At 43.0% G+C, this 20,135-nt stretch overlaps 1 protein-coding gene across 1 annotated transcript in view; it reads left to right on the forward strand.

Annotated features, from left to right (window-relative positions):
* Window positions 1-20,135, forward strand: part of ACAA2 (acetyl-CoA acyltransferase 2) — a gene marked incomplete in the record, with an annotated part of 508,533 nt that overhangs the window by 376,848 nt on the left and 111,550 nt on the right. The window contains 1 exon segment of the mRNA XM_044078294.1: window positions 8,649-8,796. Within this exon segment, the coding sequence (XP_043934229.1) occupies window positions 8,649-8,796 (148 nt within the window).

Raw genomic sequence — 20,135 nt, forward strand, 5'->3', positions numbered from 1 at the left:
GTACCAAGAAAAGAGAAAAATTGGAGGCCTATTCTCGACCTGTCCGCTTTAAACACATACATCATTGTTCCAAAATTCAAAATGCTGACCCTACAGCAACTTCTTTCCATGCTGGGCAAGGAGTTTTGGCTGGTAACTCTAGATCTCAAGGAGGCATACCTGCACGTCCCCATACGACCACATTGCAGAAGATACCTCAGATTTCTTGCAGGATCAGAGCATTATCAATTCTCAGCATTGCCCTTTGGCTTATCTACTGCCCAGAGTGTTCACGAAATGCCTGGCATCAGTAATCGCTAACTGCAGGCTTCAGGGAATCCAAATTTATCCATACCTGGACGACTGCCTAATACAAGCGGACGACAAAAACAAGCTAACAGAAGACTTACAAAGAGTCATTTGCTTACTACAGGCCCTGGGATACACAGTCAATATAAAAAAGTCAAGACTGATACCATCCCAAACAATAACCTTCTTAGGTGCAGAATTGGACACAGTAAAACAGATGGCATTCCTAACTGCAGAAAAACAAAAACAACTTCCTGTCTATTTTTTGGCATTAACAAAGCAGAACAAACTAACAGCAAGGAAAGTACTGCAGGCCTTGGGCTTCATGGCATCCTGCATAATCCTGGTCCCTCATGCCAGACTACATATGAGAAAACTACAGTGGTACCTAAAGAATTTATGGTCTCAACACAGGCACAGCTTAGAAACCGAAATACCACTAATTCCATGCCTGAAACAAGAGTTCCTGTGGTGGGCTCGGGCATGCCAGTCAAACCCAGGTTTGCCCTTCCACAGCATTCAACCAAGCCAAACCATCACAACGGACGCCTCAGACCTCGGTTGGGGGCCCCACATGCTGGACAAGTGCATACAAGGTTTATGGACTCCAGAGCAGCTGCATCTGCACATAAATCAAAAAGAAATGCTGGCAGTACAACTAGCAATCCAGAATTTCAGACCATTCCTCCAAGAAGGCCAGTTGATGATAAGGACAGACAACACCACAGTCATGTGGTACATCAACAAATAGGGAGGCACTCATTCATACCCTCTATGCCGAATGGCCCTAAACCTATGGAATATGTCTCTGAGTTACAACATTCAGTTACAAGCAATTTTTGTACCGGGAAAAGAAAACATCCTAGCAGACATTTTAAGCAGAACTACCTCGGATGCTCACGAATGGATGCTACACCCGGACATTTTCAAGGCCATCACAAAGAAATGGGGACTGCCACAAATAGACCTATTCGCATCCCCACTCAATCACCAGCTCAAGAAATTCTGCACAAGGACATACCACCCACTTGCTTGGAAGGTGGACTCTCTATCCTTCATTTGGAAAGGCCTGACAGCATATGCATTCCCACCTCTCCCTTTGATGCACAAGGTGCTATTGAAAATCAAAGAGGAACGTCCAAGGATAATTCTGATAGCTCCAGACTGGCCAAGACAACATTGGTACCCATTACTGTGGAGCATGTCTCGGGGGAGAATGTGGACACTACCCCTGATTCCCTTGATGTTAACCCAGAACAACTACAACATCCTACATCCAAACCTGAAAACTCTGCAACTGACTGCCTGGAACATTACATAAGAGCAACTAACCCAGATTTATCCCAAAGGGTTAAAGACATTATACTTGAGGCCCGAGACCTTCAACAAGAAGGAACTATGCAGGAAAATGGAAGAGATTTCTCATTTGGAGTGCCGACAGGGCAAAGATGTGTCAAGGTAGACATTGCCAACATCCTGGAGTATTTGGCAGAGCTTTTCCAAACAGGCCTGTCCTATTCCTCCATCAAAATACATGCATCAGCTATTTCTGCAGAATACAGCTTCGATCCACCTGTCTTTTCGCATCCTCTACTCAGGCAGTTTCTGAGAGGAATTAAGAATGTAAAACCTCCTAGAAACCACCATTACCAGCATGGGACTTGAACTTTGTACTAGAAAAATTGACACTTCCCCCTTTTCAACCAGCAGCAACAGCAGATCTTCAACACCTATCCTGGAAAACTGCTTTCCTGCTGGCAATTACCTCAGCAAGAAGGGTTTCAGAACTACATGCTTTAATGGCAGTACAACCCTTCCTAATCTTCCATCAAGATAGAGTGTCCATGAGAACTAATCCTACATTTATGCCTAAGGTGGTATCCAGAGTGTCTTTAAACCAGGCAATCCACCTACCTACCTTCTTTCCCAATCCACAGAACAAGGGGGAAAGACTGCTGCATACATTGGATGTACATAGACAGTTACGCTACTACCTGGACAGAACCAAGGGTAATAGAAAATCTGACCAGCTTCTGGTAGCATATGCAACAGGAAGGGAAGGAAAAGCAATTTCCAAACAGACAATCTCCAAGTGGATAGGAAATTGCATTAGATTCTGTTACTCCTACCATGGAAAGGAAATTCCACAGAACATAAGACCTCACTCTACAAGGGCTACAGCCACTACCACAGCTTTCTTACGAGGAGTGGCTACCAAGGACATTATAGAGGCTGCTACTTGGACCTCCGTGCATACATTTGCCAAGCATTATAACTTACCCTTATACTCTAGATCCCGAGCAGGGTTTGCCACTGCTGTTTTGCAAGGGATCCTAACTACACCATAATTTCTTCTTCCTCCTCCCTAGTTTAGCTATGGTATTCTACCCATTTGTAGGACTGCAGATGCATCCTTGAAGGACATGGTACAGTTTTGTACCTACCATAAATGTAGATGTCCGAACAGGATAGCATCTGCAGTCAGGATTACCCACCCTCCTTTCCCTCTGTGGTACTCCTAGGGTATTTGCCCACCTAATAGCTAGCTGGGGGGGATCTCTTATGGTGTATTTGTTTGTATATATGTACATACATGATTATTTTATGTGTTTGCCTTCTACTATTTGGAAACATTGGCATTTATCCAAAAATTTAGCTTTCCAAGAGGGCAACTGGCATCTGGGGCAAGAAACACTGAGGAAAATGGCGTCGGCTGATGCCTTCATACCCGAAGAACTGCAGTTATGACGTCGGGTGAAGTGCGACACCAGCCGAAGCCAGACCCAGACTTTGGAATCCGGCCGACCGAAGGGCTGCCTGACGACAGGACAACCCATTTGTAAGGACTGCAGATGCTATCCTGTTCGGACATCTACATTTATGGTAGGTACAAAACTGTACTTTGTCTGCTTTGCCTAAATTGTTGTTGGCTCTGGAGCCCGTTCAACCCTCTGTGTTCATTCCTCCTCCGAGCCATGTTGGTCTTTCGGAGCCGGAGTGCTTGGTACCATCTGTGGAACCTTCGGCTTCGGCTCCCCTTGTGGCTGGTTCGGAGCCGAGTTCTGCTCCGACACTTTCGGTGCCATCCATAGTGTCCAGGGGCCAAAGCTCTCCAGTCGGCCCCAGCAAGGATACTTGGAATCGAACTTTGGTGCAGAGTCTTCCTCTCAGCACGTCAGCTAGGGTGAGTTTGGACCCTGCATCTATCTCAGAGCCGATGGCTCTGGTGCCGACGGCATCCTCGCTCTCCTCAGAGCCGGGGAGGTCCTCGGAGCTGGAGAGGTCATCATTCGAGATGATGAGCAGTGTGCTGTCCTGATCGTCAGCTCCTACCAGAGGGACCCGGCACTCTTCCCCCTATAGCACCTACTTCTGTCTTGGCACCTACTCCCTCCAGTGGCAGCAGAGACCCCCAGCCTCAGGAGCCACCGGCTGGTAGCCCCCACTCTTCTGAGACCTCCCCGGAATGTCCTTTTGAGGAGCCCTCATGGAAGAGGACTTGTAAGATGACGCATGTCAACTCCCAGGATGAGTCTTTGACATCTGACACTGACCTCGAGGAGTCAGAAGGGTCCCCCAAGTCGTCCTCTGATGATGTCTCTTTCACAGACATTCTGCATTCTGGAGAGCTGGCCCACTGTTACCCCTTCGGATGAGGAGTCTGTATACTTGAAGGCTTTCGGGTCCCAAACTTCTGCCTTTTGGGTGTCTCCACCCTTCAACGAACTGATGAATTTAGTTAGTCGAAAGGTGTGGGATACTCCTGATGCCATGGAGCCAGTCCCTAGGAGACCGAACAAGTTCCTTTCTTCCCCTCCAGGAAAAGACTTTTTAACTAAAGGTGTGCCTATAGATGCCATGGTGGTGGTGGTGGCAGCGGCCACTAAGAAGGAGCTAGCTGAGAATTCTTCTTCTGTTCATCTGCCGAATAAGGAGTCTCGAATGATGGACAGATACAGGAAACATATCTTTTCTTCAGCGGCATTTACCCTTAGATCGCTGAATTACCTTACTCACTTTATGAGGCTTCAGAGAGATCTCCTTAAAGAGTTGGGAGACTCTTTACAAGGTACATGTACTGAGGGGAGTCCCTGACAAGGTTTCTGCCCAGTTGTCCACCTTGTATCGTTAACTCTTCCATGCGGCTTATTTCGTACGTGGCCGATGGAGCGAGTAGAGCAGCGGGTTCAGGAATTTCCCTGCGGCGTCATTCCTGGATGCGTTTGTGTAACTTTGCGGGACCGTTTGTCTACCTTTACCAATGCCTCCTTCAGTTCCTCATTGTTTGGATCCAAGGTAAAGGACACTCTCACCCGGTTTGAGCAAGAAGGAAAAACACTCTGCCGTGGGAGTACGTTTTTCTGTTTCCTCTAGACCAATACCCTAAGGGTCAGAGGTGGAGGTAAGATGTGGTTCAAGAAGTCCCAGAGGTTTTTCCAGGAGGCACAGGGTGACTCCTCCTTCAGAGGCAGAGGAGGAGGAAATGGTAGACATCGCCCTAGAGGCAGGGGTGGTCCGCAAAACAGGGATGTCGCGATTTCTTTCGGGGCCGGCCTTACCAGCACTCCTGATGTGGGGCCCGACTGTGCTTCTCTGGGGCTGGTCGGGGGTCGCATTTCTTTGTATCCAGAAGCCTGGCTAAGTATCATTCAAGACAAGTGGGTACAAAGAATTATTACCAGAGGTTATGTCATACCCTTTTCTGTCCCACCCTTTGTTCCCAAAAAGAGCCCATATGTTCCACCCAATCACAGGGATCAGGCAACTGTGGAGATCAGCAAGTTGCTGTCAAAAAGAGTCATCCAAACCGTCTCAGCAGACCAAATAGGATCCAGAACTACTCCAGATTCTTTTTAGTACCAAAACGTACAGGGGACCGAGGCCCATTTTGGACCTCAGCAGATTGAATGAATCAGTAAAGGATAAGTTCCGAATGGTAACACTGCAGTTTATACTCCCGTTGTTAGGGAAAGGCAATTGGATATGCTCAATAGATCTCCAAGACGCCTTCTACCACATAAAAATGGACAGGGCATCAAGGAGTCATCTACGCTTCTGGCTGGGAGCCAGTCATTTCCAGTTCCGTGCTCTGCCCTTTGGTCTCACCACAGCCCCAAGGGTGTTCACCAAATGTATGGCAGTAGTGACAGCTCACTTGTGACGTCGAGGATTCTAGTTGTTTCCATATTTGGATGACTGGCTCCTGAATGCCCCCACCAGGCATCTACTCCTTCAGAGCAGGGGCGCTACTATTCAGCTTTGTGCCCAGCTGGGAATCTCTATAAATTGGGAAAAATCTGCCTTATTGCCCCCTCAATCTGTGATTTTTATAGGCGCAGAGATAGACACAGTAAACCTGGTGGCTCGTCTTCCTTCTGAAAGGGCACAGAACCTGGTTCTTCAGATTCAGCGTCTTCTCCTGTTATGAAGGGTCAAAGCCAAGATTGTTTTACAGCTCCTTGGGACCATGGCTTTCACCATACTATTAGTGCCACTAACCAGGTTACACATGAGAATTCTTCAGTGGCTTCTGTTGTTCCAGTGGTCCTTTCAGCACCTTCCATTATCCCATCACATTCTGCTGACAGAATCTTGCGAGAAGGACCTCCTTTGGTGGACATTACCCAGTCAAGCTAACCACGGGCACTTCATTTTTTTCCTCGCCAATCCGTTGCCACTGTAACCATGGATGCCTCGCAGGGTGGGGGTATTATCTAGGTAGGACTGTCCAAGGCACATGGCAAGATCACAAGGCTCACCTGCATATCAACATTCTAGAGATGAGTGTGGTGCTCCTGGCATTGCAAGCACTTCACGACCTTCTTCCTCTGGGGACTATTGTAATACAGTCCGACAACATGTCAGTAGTATGGTATGTCAACAAACAGGGTGGAACCAGATCTTACCCACTGTGTCGAGAGGTCATGCGAGTTTGGAAATGGGCGATATCTTCCCAGCATTTTCTGGTGGCAACGCACATTCCAGGGACGACCAACGTGATAGCTGACGAGCTCAGCCAGGCGATCCAGATGCCTCACGAGTGGTCTCTGAAACAGGAAACAGCGGAACAGATTTTCCTCAGATGGGGACAGCCTTGCTGCGATCTCTTTGCCAGCCCAATCAATGCCAAATGCAGCAGCTACTTTTCTCTCATCCCCCCTTCGGGGTTGTCACCCAGAGATACACTTGTTCACAATTGGCCTCGGGTCTCCTGTATGCTTTTCCTCCCTTTCCTCTCATTCCCAAGGTGATTTAGAAAGTGAAACGGCTGGGAAGCAAACTGATCCTCATTGCTCCTTACTGGCTGCGGCAGGTTTGGTTCCCCTTCCTCGGGTCTCTTCTCCTGGACGATCCTTGGATTCTGGACCCAGTTCCAGACCTGTTGACTCACATGTCAGGTTCGCTTCACCCCTCCTTACACACCCTCAATTTGACAGTGTGGCTGCTCAAGTTCCATCCCTAGTCAGGCTTCACGACTTCTCGCCTTCCGTGACTCATCCTTACGTCTTCCCATAAACCTTCCACTAGGAGACTATATTCTAGTAAATGGAAAAGTTTCTCTCTTTGGGTGGAGAAAATGGATGTTGACCCCTACACTGCCTCCATTCCAGTGGTTTTGGAATTTCTTTCTGAACTTTTTCAGCAAGGATCTGCGACTGCCACTATCAGAGTTCAATTGGCAGCGATTTCAAATTTTCATCTAGGTTTCCCAGATTCTAACTTGATATCTCATAAACTGTGCAAAACCTTCCTTAAAGGTGCCACTTTAAGACCACCTGTTCAAGAGCCTGTGGCCTCATTGGATTTAAATTTTGTGTTATCTAAATTAACATCTCCACCCTTTCAGCCTTCTCATTCATCTTCTTTGAAATTTTTGTCATGGAAGACGTTTTTGGTGGCTATCACGTCTGCCAGACAGATGTCAGAATTGCAGGCTTTGTCTGTTAAACCGCTTTATCTGATTTTTCACAAAGACAGGTTGTCCCTTCATACTAATCCCTCCTTTGTCCCCAAGGTCTGCTCCCATGCCACTTTGAATCAGTCCGTAGAACTTCTGGTTTTCTTTCCATATCACTCCAACGCAGCTGAGTACAGGTTTCACCAGCTGGATGTCCATAGATCATTATGTTTTTATTTGCACCGGACTAAAGACATCAGAAAATCAGATCAATTATTCATTCCCTTTTCCGAATCCAGGTTGGGCTTACCAGTTTCCAAAGTGACTCTCTCTAACTGGATTTCAAGCTGTATAGCTTATGTTTACAATTCTGAGGGTAAACTTTTACCCTTTAAAATCAAGGCTCATTCTACCAGATCTGAGTCTACCTCTGCAGCCTTTCAAGCCAGGGTCCCACTTGATAATATTTGTGCAGCTGCTACGTGGGCTACCCCTCGCACTTTATTACTCATTACAAATTGGATTTAACCTCCAGGGATAGAGCATCTTTTGGTTCCACAGTACTCAGGAGTATTTTTCCTTGAGCCACCTAAGAATAAGGCGCTAGTGACGCTGTCCCATATGTAAGAATGAAGGTGAGATAGGACTACAGAACATAAAGAAGTTATGTACTTACCATAACGTTCCATGTTTGTAGTCCATCTCACCCTTCATTCTTATGAACCCGCCCTCCTGCCCCCATCCTGGAAGTACCTGGAGCAGGAGCGGCCCTAGGTCAACTAGTGCCCTAGGCAAAAGGGCTCCACGGTGCCCCCTACCACACCATCTGGTGCCCCCATCCTGGTCTACCTACACCAAATAAGCGCCCCTGCTGTAGCGGTGCCCTAGGCGGCCACCTAGTTGGCCTATGCCTAAGGCCGGCTATGACCTGGAGACAGAAAACTATTCATTTCATTATTTATGGAGACCTTTTAGTATTGACTTCTTTTTGTATGTTGTTGTTATTTCTTCTAGTCAGCAGCAAACAAGATCTGGGGATTGTACTGGTGCACCATGGGATACCTACCTAGTCACGAGCCAACCAGAAAGAAGTCTTCCAGCTTGTAAATAGACAGAGTCGGCTCCGATCCCATATGTAAAGAATGAAGGGTGAGATGGACTACAAACATGGAACGTTATGGGTGTATTTCCTACAAGACTTGTATCACTAACTTGAGCTGCCTTTGCTAATCTTATTTTCTTGAATAAATGGCCTATAGTGACTGGCTTTTAAAACTAAAAACTGACTTGAAAGAATGCACTTCTAACCATAGCAGAGTATTTAAATATGTTTTTATAAGTGACTTGTTTTCCAGATGTTTGACTATGTTTACATTTGTTTCATGTCAGGTTATGTAAACACAATGAGGTCTTAAGTATTCTGAACTTTATAACCGCTTCTTGATTTCTCTACTCCCATTAGCTGGAGGATACCTTATGGGCAGGTTTAACTGATCCACATGTTAAACTTCCAATGGCGCTTACAGCTGAGAATCTCGCCCAGAAATATAAAATCAGCAGAGAGGACTGTGATCGATATGCGCTGCAGTCCCAGCAGAGGTGGAAGGCAGGTAAGTGTAAACTTTGTCAGACGCATGATGTACTTATGCCATATTTATTTCATCATCTTCTTTCAGCTGTTCCCATTAGGGGTCACCACAGTGGATCACCTGTTTCCATTTCTTCCTGTCCTCTGCATCTTGCCTCTGTCACACCAACCACCTGCATGTCCTCTCTTACCACATCCATAAACCTTATCTTAGGCCTTTCTCTTTTTCTGTTACCTGGTAGCTTCATCCTTAGCATCTTTTTCCCAATATACTCAGCATCCCTCCTCAGCACATGTCCAAACTAATGTAATCTTGCCTCTCTGGCTTTGTCTCCAAACCTTCCAACCTGGGCTGAACCTCTAATATACTTATTCCTAATCCTGTCCAAACTCATCACACCCAGTGCAAATCTTAACATCTTTAACTCTGCCACATCCAGCTCAAACTCCTGCCTTTTTGTCAATGCCACTGTCTCCAACCCATATAACATAGCTGGTCTCACTACCCTCTTGTAGTCTGTCATAAATCACTCCTGGCACTCTTCTCCACCCACTCCATCCTGCCTGTACTCTCTTCTTCACCTCTCTTCCACACACATATATTTATTTACTGCTGATAATGGATCTAATTCTCATGCCACAGTTAACACAGTAATGATGAGGTAATCAAGCCTATATGAAACCAAGGCAAGGGAGAAGTTCAATTTTTGACGTTCTGGACTATGTGTAAAGCATATAGGATCTTATAGGGTAATAGTGTGGTTAAGTTTGTCTACTTATAAAAATAAATATAGAAGGAAAAGCACTTGTGTAAAATTGTATTATTTTTGTCAAAATGTTTGTTAAACTTTATAATCTTAAATTGAATGGTAGAAATAGAAAATACTTTAATAGGCATGCATGTAGCTGTATATAGGTGGGTGTGTGTTGTGTATATATGTGTGTGTGTGTGTATATATATATATATATATATATATATATATATATATATATATATATATATGGGTTCACTTTATAATTTTGAAAAAAACTGAAATCCTGAATTTCAGTTTTTCGAACTTATAAAGTCGAACGTTGAAAATCACGAAAGTGCATAATCGCAAATCCGAATATCTCAAATTCATGGTTATGGCTTTACAGTGCATTATGTATGGTGTTTTGACTGGATGGTGTTTGTGTTGTGTATGGATTTAGGTGTGATTTAAGGTAAGTGTTTTGTTAGGGTTTTGTGTGGGAGTTTGTGTGTGTGTGAATGTGTTTATTAGTTGTACGTGTGGGTTAGGGTAGGCAGATGAAAGTATGGGTGTGTAAGTGTTGGATGTGTTGGCGTTTGTATATGTGTGATGTTTGTGTGTGTGTGTGAGGGGCTGTAGAATGTGTGACTGTGAGTTTCCTTTCTGTGTGTGTGTTTGTGCAATCTCGGAGTTGGTATATATAAGTAGGGGGTGTGTGTGGGGGGGCAGGATTAGCACCCCCCCCCACTTATATGTAGTGTAGGTTTGTGTGTGTTTTTTGTTGTGGTTTGGATTGGAATGATGTATTTGTTGTGTGGTGTATGGTGTGTGTCTGTTTGTGATTTTGTGCTTTGTGATTGTGTAGTTTCGGGATTTAGGCCGTTCGACTTTATGGTTTTGAAAAACTGAAATTCGGGATTTCAGCTTTTTGAAATTATATAGTGAATCCATATATATATTTATATATATATATATATATATATATATATATATATATATATATATATATATATATATAGCATGTCATTCTGAAGGAAAATGAACAATGTTTCCCAAATAAGCCCACCAGTTCCTACAGGAATTTGTGTTTTAAGATACTAAGCAAGTCACAATTACTGAACTTGGGTGCCTATGGGAGGATGGAGGTGTGTTTTTTATTGTGCAGGAGAACTGCACACAAACTCAAATATGTTTTTCAACACATCTTTTTTTTCTTAAACAAGAAACATCTCATGTATGACATAGGTAATGTTACTCTTGTATAAATGAAAATAAAGCATAGAGGCACAATCTCAGTTGCAAACATTATTCCTTCCAAGCCATACCGACAACTGTAGCTGCAGATGTACATCACTTTTTAACATTTGCAGTTATTGCTGGTCATCCATTATATAGCTCATTCAAATGCTGCCTTCTTGTAAACCTCATTCCTCCTCTGCATGTATTGATCCCACATTTCCCATTTTTTCCCTATGTAATTTTTCTCCTACCCTTTTCTAAAGATAACCGTTCCAGTTGTTTTATCTTTACTATCATCGCTACTTCTAATAAAGTTGATTTAGACTTTGATTTCCATTTTCTTGTAATTGCTTTTTTGGCAGCCATATTAATTAAACTCTGCAAGGCCTTACTATGTCTAGACAGTTCCGATTCTGTATTATAGCTCAAAAACATAATTTTCCTAGTTACTCCAGTTTGCTAACCCAGCATCTCTGACAGAGCAGTCTGCAGGGAATCTTTAAAGTCTGCCAGCTCATTACACTCCCAGCAAATATGTTTCCAGTTACCTCTTTCTTGCCCATCACACCTCCAACATTTGCTGTCTACCGGAGGGAAAAACTCTTTGAAGTCTGCATGAGGTATAAAAATACCTATTTAAGCACTTCCAGGCAAAGATCCTAAATCTTCCAGATTTTGTTGCATTTTGGGAGACATACATATATCCCCACATTTTCTTTGTGAATTGCTTATCTCTCTTCCCAATCCTTTGTAACCTCCTCTGATTGATTCTTATAGTTATCATGCAGTATTTTATATGCTGTACTAATTATTCCTTTAACAGCAACTATCGTTCTAGATTCTACTAAAAACTGTACCAATGCTGCTCTTTCATTTAGCACCCCCTTATTTATTTCTCTCTTCCTGTATTCTGATATCAATCCTTGATATGGAAGGCAGTCCCTAGCCTGCAGTCCAGATAAGTTATTGGCGTCTTCCCATTCTATTACCTTTCCCTCTCTAGTCATTTGTTCCCAGTACCTTGGTTCCTTTGCCAGTTTTCTCCAGTATATTCCTGCCCCTCTTGCCTATTGTCTGTATCCCTAATTGAAGTCATCCCTATCAGCAGAATCTCTTTTCTCTCTTCCCATGTTGGCTTAGTTCTTAGAAGACCTTCTGTTACTTTCTGAATATACTATTCTGTATGATTATTTTTCTCCTTAAAGGTCTGCATCCAAAATCCCAGTCTCTCCCTGTTACTTGAGCTTCCCCCCTGTTTCGTCATCATCTCTTTCCACTTTGAATTACAGTTTTTTGCTTGTGCTATGTATAGGAGTCTTAGCTGTATTGCTCTTAAATACCCCTTCAACTCTGGAAATCCCAATCCACCCTGTTCTGTTGGAAGAATAAGCTTATCCCACTTGACTCTTGTCGTCATCCCCCCTCCGATAAAATCCTTCAGCTCTTTAATTGCTATCCACAGCTTCTCCTCTGGTTGTTAAAAGTATGCCTGACCTGACCAGTGTATAAGACTAAAGGGGCTAAAACATTTTAACTGCTCGTGTCTTGCTATCGATAAACATATAACAGAGCTTGCATTTTCTCATATTTTGTATTATCTTTTGTTTAGTCTCTTTCCACATTTCCTTAGTTGCCACACTGGTATCATTTTAATCCATACTCCTAAATACGTCACTTTATCATGTCCCCATAAATAAATAGTAGAATCTAGAATGATAGTTGCTGTTAAAGGAGTAATTAGTACAGCATATAAAATACTGCATGATAACTATGAGAATCAATCAGAGGAGGTTACAAAGGATTGGGAAGAGATACTGAACCAATTTGAATGTGGGTACATAGTTTACCGCTATTGTTTTTGTTTCAGCTTCATTCATTTTATATCCCGAAAAGGTTTGAAACAGTCTCAATATGTTACACAGCACTGTAATGTCCCTTTCTGGTTTTGTCAAGTATAAAATAATGTTATCTGCAAATAGTCAACTTTTCTTGACTACCATACCAATTATATCCTCGAATCTCTGAGTCGCTTATTGTCTTTGCCAATGGATCTAAATATAATGCAAATAACAAAGGGGAGAGAGGACACCCCTGCCTGGTTCTTCTGCTCTAGCAGCGATAATCAGAGTGGACCCCGCCCACTTTAATTTTCACCTCCAATCCTTCATATATCTTCCTAATTAACATTCTGATTTTATCAGGGAATGCAAATGCTTCCATTGCTCTGTTCATAAAATCCCAGCTTACTCTGTCAAATGCTTTCTCTACATCAAGACTCAACAGCAGTAGTGTTATTTTCTTACATTCTGCTTCCCTTTGGATTGTTACTTTTCTGTTTGTTGTCAAATGTTTACTTCCCCTCCACAAAACCACATTGATCAATGTCTATCAATTTTGGCATCACTTCTTTTGCCGTTTTTTTTAGCCATTATAGACATAAACACTTTGTAGTCATGATTTGGTATTGAACTGGGCCTGTATGAAACTGGGCCTGATGTATCTTTACCCTCTTAAGTATTACAGCTACTACTGCTTTCTTCCAGCATGTTGGTACTTCTCCTCTTAAAATACTGTTAAAATCTTCCAGATCTTTATCATTTTTCCCTCCTAGCTTCCAAACTTCCCCAGGAATACCATCTATTCCTAGGGACTTTCCTGTAGATTAGTTATAAATCACCATATTTATCTCATCTGCTCCTATCCTGTTCGTAATTGGACCTCCTCTCCCTCTAGCATTGGCATGTTTAATTCTTCCATAAACATTTCCATTTGTACCTTTTCTTGATTTTCATATTTCTCTGCTTTATACAGACTTTCATAGAATTTCCAAAATATTTCTAATACTTCTACAGGAGCCCTTGTTATCTTCCTTCTTATAGGTTCCCTAAGCTTGGTGACTGCCCTTTCTACTTTCTGTTGTTTGAGTCATTGTGCTAAAGGTTTTGTGCTCTAGAGTTATTATCAAAAAATAGTTGCTTAACAGCACTTTCTAAAATCATGCATATCTGTTGAGGTGCCTTATATAGTTCCTCCTCTTATTCTGTGAGATCCCCCTATTTTGCAATACTTTAATACTTGTCAGTCTGTCTAAATAATTCTTATTACTTCTTAACCATATTTCCCTTTCTTTTATTTCCACCCTATTTTTAAATTTTAGTTTAATTTTATCCTTTCCCTAGCTATATTTTTCAGAAGAATTTTCTATATTCTCTATTAGCTCCTGAATAATTTCCACTACCCATCAATTAAATTCCTCTCTTTTCAACAGATGTGTAGGAAAGCACCAGTGTCTCATTTTTATTTCATTACCCTGTGTTTTTATTTTAGTTATTATTGGTGCATATCAAGACCTTCAATTAAATGTACATGACCCTGTGAAATGGGGAATAATGTATAAATTCAGTCCATCTTCCTAGTACTGAATTCACATCTTCATGCCAAATATTTTCGTAAATTTCTTTATTAATCTGTCCTTTGTTATATTTCCCTTTCTGGGCCCCCAGACCCATCTTCACTGTTGCAAATCAAATTCCATTCCCCACCTATAAGTAATGTTCCTTACTGAAAAGTGATTATTTCTCCCATAATTTTCTTTAGCTCAATTATAGCAATTTTTGGTGGAATATAAATACATGGCAGTGTAATCCTCCTGTCTTGCCAGTAGCCCCTTAGCACTACACATCTACCTTTGTCTTTTTTCCTGCTTTTTTCTGCTACTATTGGAGCTCCTCTTGCAGTTAATACAAGTACTCCTCTCTTCCTTTGCCCCAGATATTCCTGCTGAAAAACCATCCTGAAAAAATGTCTATCAAATTCACGTTTAGTTCATTTTAAGTGCGTCTCCTGTAGCATAGCTATTTACACTATGCATTTTCTAATATAGATCATTATTTCTGTTTTGTATTTATCTGTGAGACCATTAATGTTTAAAGACATTACAGAAAGAAGCATGTTCTTGGGGGTTTATTATTCCCACCTTTTATGTATAACAGCTTTTTGTTAAATGTCTAGTTCCAGCTTTTGTATTACATGTATTCACTGTTTGATAGGTTAATATTTTATTTAGTTGTTTGTTGTCATCTCCATTTGAGCCTATGTCACATCTTACATAACTTTTTGTTTTATTGAAAACCTTCAAATAAAAATACATACCCCCAATACCCCCTAAAACATACTAACTTAACAGACAAAACTGTGTACATCTTCAAATATTGAAGCTTTAACCCACCTCAATAGGAACAAAAGTGCCAAACTGACAGCCACACACACCAACTGCAGCTAAACAGAAAGAAAAATTATATATGCTAAGACACAAGGTGGAGACTGTGATTATATTAAGTACTGTCTGGTTTTGCTTTATTTTTATAGCTCTCCCAGCTGGGAAAACATTTGAATGCTTGGAGAAAATTTTTCTCCAAGCCATTTCTCTTTATTAGATTGTCTGCTAGGGACATGAGAACCAGATACAGGACTGTTTACTAGAGAAAATGCTTTATAATATTCAGTATTCCTTTTCATTTACTTGCTTTCTGTTAAGACCTGTTACTATATAAATCTAATGCCCTTAACCTAGTCACCCCCCTATGCAAAATGAGAAAAAGCACACTTTGTTTGTGTTGCCATGCACTTTTAACCAGATCCCTGTTTTTACATTGCAGTGCCTACATTTCTTAAAAATTAACAAGGAGAAAGAAACAGACAATATACATAAGCACCTGTTTACATTAGTATCCTCATTGCACTTAAAATAACTGCAAAAAAGTTTACTTTACAACACGTAGAGAAAATCATGCACCACTTGAGTGATTACTGTTAACTTTCTCCCTCCTCTTCCCCTCCTTTGAGTATTTTTGCGAACATTAATTACATGAAGTAGGACATATGCTTTAGAGTCCCCTACAAGTTTAACAAAGTCCAATATTTCCAGATTTTCTTGTTCTTTTCCTCTTCATCTCAGTCTCTGCTTTTTCTCCAGTGCACTCTCAATTTTTCTAGTCCACTCTTGTGCTTTTTTCCCCTCTCTCAAGCATTTTCCATTGAAACACTGGGAAAGTTTTCACTGGCACAAACTCTCTGTGGTCTTTATTACCAGAAGAACAAGAAGCAGAATATCCTTCTGTTTTACACCTCACTTTTTGTTGGAAAAACTTTTGTATTTCTTCTTCAGCATGTACTTCATCAAAAAAAATATGATGTTAAGTTGTCAATCTCGCCTTCATTCTTGCTTGATGGGTTCGGAGCCGATCCTCGACTCCGACTCGGCACTTGCTAAGCTCGAGAGTCACTTTTACCAGCTCGAGGCAGCCCCGTATCCCATGATGCAAGGCGGTAAGTACCCAGATCTTGTTTGCCGCTTCGCTGATGAGGTCCTCCTTTTACCAGCTCCTGGTAAGTGTTTATTGTTACTAAAGCTTTTAGCCCCAATCAGAAAAATTTCCATTTTTCTTTAGAATTCTATCTTTTTAGTTAATAGTAAGGCTTTTCTGACTAACCTTTTACTTCCTTCTCTAACTCTTTAGTCAGGCCTTTATTCCCTCCCATCCCCCCCCCCGTCAGGGTGTGTGTATGTGAGAGTTTTTACCTTTCATCACTTAAATTTTTAGTTTGTCTGGTTCGGGACTGTGTGTGTGTGTAGTGTTTGTGAAACTCCATGTCTAAAGAACAGAGGGTCTCAGGCTTCAAGAAGTGTGATTCGTGCTGTCAGAAGATGTCTCTGACAGACGGTCACACTTCTTGTTTATACTGCCTGGGACCTCTCCACCTGCAGGACTCCTGTGCAATTTGTCACTCCTTTAGCCAGAGAGTCCTGCAGGAGAGGCGAAACAAACTTATTTTAAGGGGACTCCTTAAACCGGAGGACTCTCCGGCCAAATCGGCTCCGAGCAAGCCTCCTAAGTCTACCAAGGCCCAGGCTTCTGCAACTAAGCCTACCACCTTGGCTCCGACTCCTTTGGAGTCGAGATCGGCTCTGGCTGGAGCTGATCCTAACTTATCTAAGTCCTCGGCACCGATGGCTATCGGTGCCGATACTACTATTGTCACTTTGGTGTCGGCTCCGACTGGTTCCGACCACCATGTGGCTCAGGCTTTGGTGTCGGCACCGATCGGCTCCGACACCGTTATTTCCATGCCTGTATCGGCTCCGGCTGGAGCCGATGCATCGAGATCTACACTCAGAGCCGAAAAGTTATCGGCTCCGTCTGGATCCGTGGGATCTTCGGCTCCGACGGTTCCTTCGAGGAAGAGGTCCAGGTCCCCCTCTTTGGAACCGATACTGTCGGCTCCGGCCTCACCTCTTCTTTCGGAACGGAGCCATCGGAGCCGATCTTCTAGGTCGTCCAGGTTATCAGACCATGATTTAGAGAGGGTGGTAAGTAGATTATTAAAATCACAGGCACTGGCGCAGATGCTGCATAGTCCATCTCAACAGACGACTATTAGTCCACACCCTCTTCAAGTTCCTCCTTCGACTGTACCCCAGAGTTTGGAGTTGGAGTCTGTGGGAGTAGTTACTGCTATGGCTGAAGGACAGATACCCCCCCTTCTGCACCTTCAGCATCTACTCTTATCTCCTCCTCGAGACCTTCCTTGGAGGGATTCGGTGGCCGGGCTTCCCTGGTAAATTTAGCAGACATGACCTCCCCTTGACAAAGCCAAACTTTGTGGGATCAAGTGTTTGGAGGTTACCAATGTCCCTTGTTAATAAGGTCCATGATAATCCATTCCATGGCCTTGCAGATCAGGCTAGTTAGGCTGTTGGGTGTATAATTTCCCGTATCGGTGGACGCTCCACCTTTGAGTAAAGGGATGACGGTGGCTGTCCTCCACTCGGCTGGGATGGAGCCAGTACTCAGGCTTTGATTGAATAGGGTGCCTAATGGTGCTGCAAGTTCCTGCCTGAGTTTACGTAGGATGCAGCCTGTGATGTTATTGGGTCCCATGGAGGCTGTATTTTTTGCCTTTGAGAGAGCAGTGATGACCTGTTCCCTAGATACAAGGGGAAAGGGGTAGGTACTGGGGATGTCCTGATTTACTGATGGGACACAGGGATAAAGTTTTCGCTGAATCTGTCATCCAGCAAGTTTGCTATATCTACAGCATTTGTATATGTGGTGTCCTTGACCACTAGTTCTGAACAGGTTGCGGACATATGTGAAGAAGGCCTTATGATTGTCTCTAGTAGAGGTGGCCAATTTGGACTCTAACTTTGCTTTGGAGGATTTCACTAGTGCTCTTATTTGCTTGTTCAGGCTAAGGAGACATTGCTTCCAATTGGGCACCTGCTCCTTCTTGTCTTGGACAGCAATTTTGTTTCCTTTTCTTACAGAGTTTTATTGCAGATGTCCACCAGACAGGTTTACTCTTCCTTGCAGAGGATGACCTAGTCCTGTTGGGTATTCCATGCATCTGTATAAAGGCTCGTATAGTGCTTTGATGTAGTTTTGGATATTGGTGCCAGTTCCTACAGAGGGGGAGGGGGCTGTGAAGCTGTTTATACCATCCCTCAGGAGGTTGCAATCAGTTTTGGAGAAGTTTTTATGTCTGATCCTTGCTAGAGGGGGCGTTGGAGGAGATGATGACTTCGAAAGTGACAGCTTTGTGGTCTGATCTTACGAGGGAGGATGATACTATAGGGATGCTGCAGTGGATGTTCATGTTTCACTGTTGCAGTCATTACATTTGGGTTATCTGCTTGCAGGTAGCCCTCAGTCGGCCTAATTAACAAATTCTTGGGTCCTGCGTCTGTTGCTGTCCCTTTTTCCATGACGTCAGGGGTATAAAACATGCAGCCGACGCCATTATATCAGTCCTTCTTGCCGTTTGGTGCCCGAAGCAGAAGCCGTACGCAAGTGCCGGTCGGCCGACTCCTGAAATTTTCTTTTTAGAGTTTCAGAACCGAAGTCTTCATCTAAAGCTATGTACCCCGTTGGGGAAACTTTTTCTTGCTTCTTACCGATGTCAGTAAAAGTTAATAATTGCATTACTTGTGGAAAGCAAATACCTCATAAAGATTTTAATTCGTACTGTATTCCTTGCCTAGGCCCTGACCATGACGTACCTTGCTGTCGGTTTTGTGCTTTATTTAATCAGCGCACTATCCGTCGTCTGTATATTTTCGTCTCTAAATATTTCAGTTCTCGGTTTAATTATCCAGAAATGTCATCGGTTAGCTATCCGACTGCCAGGATTCCAAAAAAACGCAAAGATAAAGACAGAGACAGGCCGCCGAGGTCCAAAACTGCTGACAACGCTTCTCCTAAGCCAGTTCGCCGGTACTCAGTGAGGCACTTTTGCAGCCCCTGATACTCACTACTACTGATTCGCAGGCCTCTACAGAGACCCTTTCAGAGTTCAGCATGCCGCTAGGTGCTTCAACTATGGGACCCGCGGATGTCTCTACCTTGGATGGGTCTGGAGCCGCTGTGCAGGCGCCGGCTTCTGAGGTTGTATTCAGGCCTACGGACTTGCATATTAAACTGATGCCTCCGTCTTCTCTTAGGCCTAAATCTCGAACCATGCCTAAAAAAAACGATGCCCAGGCCACATGTTCAGGCCTCTATGCCTAAAAAACAAATGATAAGAATGGCTGAAGATTTAATAACTCTAATCAGGGGTAGCCAACCCTCCCCCTTTCTAAGAGGCCTAGGACTGAAGTGAGAATCTTCTGACCAGGATTCTGTTTTTTCTGATTCTTCCGATGATCTGGATTTGCCCTTATCTACTTATGAGGATTCTGATGCAGAGGACTCCATTCCCTCTGTTTCCCCTCCAGAGGATTTTTCTTTTGGGGAAACCTTACATACTCTAAGGGAACATTTCCACTGGGAAAGCTAGGATTTTTCTGATTCAAAAAAGAGGCTTAGGGATTTCTTACTTCTGCCTCAGCATAGTCCTTTAGCTATTCCTCCTGTACTAGACATTGTTGATAATGCTTTTTCGGAATCTAGTTTGGCCCCTGATTCCTTGCCTCCTGATCCCAGTAAACCAGACAGATACTACAGGGTTCCTGAGTCGCACAAGTTTCTTTTTAAAAATCCTATTGCGGATCCAGAGACTATTTCACAGGGGCCCAAGGACATTAAGGCTTCTACTGCTAAAAATCCTACCCTTTCTGATAAGAGACTCCAGGGCACTGGATAGATGGGGTAAGAAGGTTTACACTTCTGCAACCTTGGCCATTAGGGCTTTAAACTGCCAGTTTCATATGTTAGTATCAGCAACATGTTATTGGATTGCTTAAACAGAAAATTATGTTGATTCCTGACTGTGTGGAAAATAATGAATTACAGGATTTAATGCATTCTACTGAACAAGTTGGAAAACATACTTTGGAATGTGGTTTTGATTCATTAGAGGCCTCTTGCAGGGCCGCTGTTACTGGGTCTGT

The sequence above is a fragment of the Protopterus annectens genome, chromosome 1.part1 (genome assembly GCF_019279795.1).
Source record: "Protopterus annectens isolate FY-2018-M chromosome 1.part1, PAN1.0, whole genome shotgun sequence".
NCBI lineage: Eukaryota > Metazoa > Chordata > Ceratodontiformes > Protopteridae > Protopterus > Protopterus annectens.